This window comes from Vicia villosa, linkage group LG6 (genome assembly GCF_029867415.1).
Source record: "Vicia villosa cultivar HV-30 ecotype Madison, WI linkage group LG6, Vvil1.0, whole genome shotgun sequence".
In the NCBI taxonomy this organism is placed as follows: Eukaryota; Viridiplantae; Streptophyta; class Magnoliopsida; order Fabales; family Fabaceae; genus Vicia; species Vicia villosa.
Genome location: NC_081185.1, coordinates 161,076,070 through 161,082,870, shown reverse-complemented (window position 1 = coordinate 161,082,870; position 6,801 = coordinate 161,076,070). Strand labels below are relative to the sequence as shown.

Genomic DNA, 6,801 nt, shown 5'->3' with positions numbered 1-6,801 from the left:
GTTTAATGCCTCTGTGTTGTTCGACCGGTTGAGACATCGTCGAAAGAGCAATATGCTTGAACTCTCGTCGGTGTTTCAGAAATGGATATTGATGTGAGGGATATGTGGTGATTCTGGCGAATATTGTAAGTTGAGTGCAACGGGATGATAGGTTTAAGTTTGTGACGAGTAGTTTACATTCGTGTCGGATTAGTTTCTCCTCTCGAAAGTGCATTTATTTTCTGTTTATAATTTACTTTTTCTCATTTTACTTTAAAATCCGGTTAACCCGAACTCAAGAATTAAAAATTCGTTGAACGACAATTCTTTTCAACTAGTCCCTATAGAGACGATAAATTTCTGGAATAATATTTCCAAATCTTTTGTGGCTTGTCCTCTACCGCTTCAATAATGACTTATAAAAAACTAAGTGAGTATTATTAGCAAAAGAGTAATTTGTATATTACGTTTGAGGAAGTAATTTGTATTGCAAACAATTAAGTATTGTAATATTTGCTAATTAAATTTTAACACAAATATTATTCTCTTTTTTTATATAATGTTTTGTTCAGTCTAAAAGGCTCAATACTACGGTCTAGAGAGCCACATGGCTCACTAGACTACGAGCACATTAGGTGGAAGTAGGCAATAACGGGTCAGGTTGATGCGCATAAAGTATATCCTTATGCATGCATAAGTCTCGTATGAGTAATATTTAAATTGTTTCGAATAACATTTTAGTTAGAAACGAATAATAATATCATAATCCATGAATAATATATGCATTATTTGTACACATTTATTAATTATGAGTAATTATTAATTGTGAGTAATGAGTACACTATACAGAGTAACATTTACATCATTCTGAGTAATATCGAATTTTAACTATTTTGAGTAATAATATATTTATTGTTCTGAGTAATATTTATACTATTTTAAGTAATCTGTATATTATTTTGAGTAATAAATATAATACTTTGAGTAATATAAACAATATTTGAGTATTTATGCACCGTGCATAAGGATATATCTTATGCACATCAACACATCCCGGCAATAACGATCCAAGATCAATCAAATCAAATGATGCTTGCATCTCACGCCGAAAGGCTAGAAAGTTATTGTAACTGCCGTACTATATAAAAGGGAGAACGTGCAATTTCTTAGATAATTTGAGACTAAATCTCATTCGCTTCTTCTTACTCTCATACTGATTTGAATGTTGAAGTGTTAACCTTGCATGTCAACCTCTCTACTATATCAGAAGCTTCTTCAAAAAATTAAAACGACTCTGAGCATGTCATATTAATTTTTATTTTTGTTTTTATTTTTTGAAATCTTGGTATCCGGCCTTGCGGCCTTATCATATTAATATTTTATTTTTCTTAAAACATAATGTATTACAAAATATAATTAATTTTATGTACATTTTTTTAATTAAAAAAAAAAACAACTTTAAGTTTGTTTCCATGGAAGTATTTGTCAATTTTCATTACCAAAAGCTTCATTTTACATATAAACCCTAAAGACATTGAAATCAAAATGTTTGTAATACTCTTAATTTAAACATTAAAGCAATTGAAATTAATTGATCTACGTAGCAGAAGAGATCTATGCCCTCAAAGATCCAAGTCCCAAATCAGAATTCAAACCTATTTCTTTGAGGCCTTTTGCTTTCAACAAGTCTCTTTCTACCTCAAGATTTACCTTAGCAGCAACCAACTTTGCCTTCAGCCTATCTGCTTCCAGCTCTAGAACTACAACATTCTCCTTCAATTTTTCTACTTCCATAGCTTTCTCTACAAACCTTTTCATTCCCAAAACAGATTGAACATGGGGCTCTAGCCATGTGAGATCAAATTTATATTTCTCAAGTTCATCCCATAAAATTTGAAGCTCCTTACATGCCTCTTCATTCATGTCTTTTACTTTTCTAGTGTTAAGAAAATAAAAAATTCTCCCAATTGCAGCAAACATTGACTCAGCATCAGGATCTTTAGTAGGCTTAATGGAAACTAAAGGAGTTTGATCTTGACATGGTACTTCCATTTTGACATGACTTCCAACTGTATGGGATGATGTTAAACTAACTGCTTGATATACTTGTTTCTCATTAGTTGACTCACAAACACAAATTTCCACTCCAAAAATACAAGCATCCTTCACTAGAAACCCCCTTTTAGTATTATGAAGCTTAGTTAACTTCATAAAAGAGCGTTGACCCCAATCGTCTTCATATGCATTGAATACGTGACGTAATTCTGGAAATTTATGGTGTCAAATGTTAAAACAATTTCTTATTAACAAAATTATTCATATTGTTAAAATTAATTTTCAAAATTTAACTAACTATTATTTACTTCCATGTACTAAAGTGCACCAACAAAACTCATAATTCTTGGTAAGACTCTACTTCCCTCGCAGCTCAAGATTACTAGAGCTCATTTCCCTTAAGAACTATAGGGTTAACACTAAAAAAAAACTCCTAGTTAGCGTTGTTCAAAAAAATTATGAACCGAACAGTACCGTCGAACCGAACTATACTTAAAATAACTGAACTGTTATGTTTGGTTAGTAAACCAAACCATATTGTACAAACAGTTCTAAAACCGAACTAAAACTATAACCGATCTGAACCGAAACTATAATCGAACCGAACCAAAACTGAAAATGGAAAATACGAAAAACAAGTTTTAAAATTTAAAAAAAATAAAAATAAAAATAGTTTAATGGTTCGGTTCTTCAATAAACAGTTCGATTTAGGAAAAATTAACTTTTAACGGTTCGGTACAATTTGGAATTTCGAAACGGTATACCAAATCAATTATTATGATTCGATTGGTTCAGTTCAGTTTGAGTCCATTTTTATTATGGTTGGTTTCGATATAATTTTCACATGAACAGCCCTACTCCTAACAGTACCATACTTTCAAGCATGAAAAATCACCTTTTGTAATTGTTTTGTCGGTATTGAGTTGATTGAAAACTAGCAACTTAAATTTGACATCTCTGGTCCACCCCTTAGACATATTAGCAGTTTGCACAGCCTCCAAAAAAATTGATAAGTATTTGGCATTATCGTTCCCCTTTGGGAACAGACTAATCCTCCTAAACCAAGATAAAAGAAGATTATTAAAGCATACAATTGAAATAATAAATAAAAACAAATGCAAGATTTCTATTCGATGAAATACAAACAAACCATGGATAGCCTTCTAGGGTGAAATGCTCGTAGTAAACCTTCTTGTTTAAGCGAGAGAAATTCTCAACCTTCCATGTGAATTTCTCAAATTTCTCAATACCAGACTCTGGTTGCTCCATTCCTGCAGACTCTACAAGAACACACATAAAACGCCAAAATGATTTTGATCTAACTTAAATTGTTGATTACCGGTGACGCTGACAAATAATATTAACAAAATTAGGTTGCAGAGTTCAATAAAAAAAACTAAAAAATAATTGAAAAATACATAAACAACAGACAATAAAGAGCTAAACACCTAAACAACAAAACATATTGCAGAGCCCCCAACCCGTCACACGTAAGAAGAAAATCAATACATAAAGTAGTCAAAAGCATCCGCTTATATATAGAAAAAATAGAGATAATTTTGGTGTGGAGTAAGTGACTGTTGCTATTTCAGTTACCGGTAAGAGCGGCTTAGCTCCCGGGATGGCGCAACTTACAAAAATTGAGTGTTTCATTATACTCCCTCCGTTTTTTATTATAAGTCGTTTTAGACTTTTCACACAGATTAAGAAAAATAATAATTGTTGTATAAAAATGAGAAATTATGAAGGTTTTTACAAAATTATCCTTCATTAATGACATGTGGAACATAAATTTATATAATTGAAAAGAGAGAGAATAATAAATATTTAAGGATATAATAGGAAAAATAGCATTAATTATTCATTGGAATTGTAAAGCGACTTATATTTAAATACAAATTTTTTTCCCAAAATGACTTATAATAAAAAACGGAGGGAGTATTTGTAATTTTCATTTAATGCATTATATTTAATTTCACAATTACTTTTTACTTATTGGAATTTTTGTATCGTAAATACTTTTAGTATTGATTTTCAATCTTTTATATATATATATATATATATATATATATATATATATATATATATATATATATATGAGAGGAAAGATATTCTTACTCCAAGAGTAAGTTATCAAAACTTACTCCTCATCATGACAATTGATTATTTTCAATTTTATGGTTAAAATTAATTAGTAATTAAATGTGGAGAGAGAAAAATAATACTCATTAATTTTAACCATTAGATTGAAAAAATAATAGTCATGATAAGGATTAAGTCTTGATAACTTACTTTTAGAGTAATAATATCCTATATATATATATATATATATATATATATATATATATATATATATATATATATATATATATATATATATATATATATAAAGAATAATAATATATTGAAAGTGAGAAAATAGTTTATAAATAAATTTAATCTTAGTCGTCAAATTTTATAAGTTGTTGTCTTTTATTTTAATGACATATAAAATATTATTTATTGTGATGCATTTGTTGTGTAAAATTGCACTAATAGTGTATAACAATTATTCTCTTTATATATATATATATATATATATATATATATATATATATATATATATATATATATATATATATATATATATATATATATATATATATATATATATATATATATATATATATATATATATATATATATATATATTTTGGACTGGACCAAGACTTGGCCCAATCCACTTTCGGCCCATTTAGCCTTAGAGGCCCAATCCGCCCTAAGCTGCTGATCAGCGACGCTTCATGCTCGACCCCTTCATGCTCGGCCTCACGCTCTCCACGAGTTGACTGATGCTCGGCATAAGGGCTTCCTACGAGCGCCCTCCCCGCCGAGGACCTTGCTCCTTGCAAGGCTCCTTCACATCCGACCCTCCGAATAATACGGAGCCAACGTGGCCCCTAAAAGACCGCGTCTCCCTTAAACTTCGGAGCGGTTAACCAGGACAGAGGGCATTCACGCACCTCCGATATTTCCGCTCAGGAAACCTGGCAGTCTCCTAGTTGGGCTTGGAAATCCAACCCAGTAGCGGAATCATGGCCCAGCGCTGGGGGCTATAAATACCCTCTTTCACTAGAGGGTCAGGTATTCAATTCTCTTCTAACCTTAGCTAGTACTTGCTCTCCTTTGCTCCTCTACTCACTTTGGCATCGGAGTACCTTGCAGGTACACCCCCCTCTCACTTCACGAAGACCCAGCATCCGAGCAGGCCTTGACGACTCTCTGATCAGGTACGATCAATATATATATATATATATATATATATATATATATATATATAAAGAATAATAATATATTGAAAGTGAGAAAATAGTTTATAAATAAATTTAATCTTAGTCGTCAAATTTTATAAGTTGTTGTCTTTTATTTTAACAAAAATGCTATTCCTACACCAATTTGTTACACTACACCGTATGTCCGTACCGTACGGACATACTATTAATGTACGGACAGTACTATTCACAGTCCGTACATGAATAGTAAAATATTAAATTAATATTTTTTTTAAAAAAAAATTACATTTTTTTTAGTTTTTTTTTAAAAAATATTTGACAATACCTGCGGATTTACCTCCGGATTTGACAATACTTGCGAATTTAGTTGCGGATTTACCTACGGATTTGACAATACCTGCGGATTTACCTGCGGATTTATCTACGGATTTGACAGTACCTGCAGATTTACTTGCGGATTTACCTACGAATTTGACAATACATGCGGATTTATTTGCGAATTTACCTACGGATTTAGGTAAATCCGCAGGTAATGTCAAATGTAGGTAAATTCGGAAGTAAATCTGCAGGTATTATCAATTTTTTTTTTAAAAACCTAAAAAAAAATCATTAAAAAAAATTTTAAAAAAAAAAAAATTTTATAAAAAATTACTATTCATGTACGGGCGGTGAATAGTGCCGTCCGTACATACGGTGTAGGTGTAGTACGGCAGTGTACAAATAGCATAGATGTTATTTTAATGACATATAAAATATTATTTATTGTGATGCATTTGTTGTGTAATATATATGGACTTGGATCCTCTCCTTCATTTTTCTCTCCTTCCCTCTCCATCCTCTCTATCTCTCTCTTAATTTCACTCTCACTCATCATTAAAAAACAAAATATAATCAAGAGAGAATGAAATTAAGAGAGAGATAGAGAGGATGGAGAGGGAATGAGAGAAAATTGAAGGAGAGGATCCAAAGTGATATATATATATATATATATATATATATATATATATATAGTTATATATATATATATATATATATATATATATATATATATATATATTATATTAGAAGGAATATACAACTCAAAATACAAATTAAACCACACCTCAAATATGAAGGCATTAGCACTCTCTAGAAACACACAACCCTAAATTTTTGAGAACCAAATTGACCAATTGTAATCTATATCTATGTTATATTTGGTTATACATTAAAGGTGGTAAAATGGGTTGTGGCCCGTCGAACTGACCGCACACCCTCCATAAAAAGGTTAGTTGGATTGGAATTTTGTGTCCGCCATTCACCAAAGTGCGTTCCGTCAAAGTGTGTCGCCCATATAAGCCCGCCCTGCCAAAACTGTCACTAGTCAAAGTCTGTCACACATATTCGTTCAGTTTGTCCCACCTTAAATCCGTCTTTTTTAACTAACAACAACCTTTATTTCTCTATAAAAACGCTCGATCATCGAGCCATTTTCAAAATCAAAAACAATATGAAC

At 31.1% G+C, this 6,801-nt stretch overlaps 1 protein-coding gene across 1 annotated transcript; it reads right to left on the bottom strand.

Annotated features, from left to right (window-relative positions):
- Positions 1–1,593: 1,593 nt before the first annotated feature.
- On the bottom strand, positions 1,594–3,303 carry LOC131615181 (protein RESTRICTED TEV MOVEMENT 3-like). Its single transcript, XM_058886668.1, has 3 exons — positions 3,185–3,303; positions 2,930–3,090; positions 1,594–2,243 (listed from the first exon to the last, which is right to left on the bottom strand). Exons 1-3 carry the CDS (start codon positions 3,301–3,303, stop codon positions 1,594–1,596), a joined length of 930 nt encoding a protein of 309 aa, XP_058742651.1.
- Between the last annotated feature and the right edge of the window lie 3,498 nt (positions 3,304–6,801).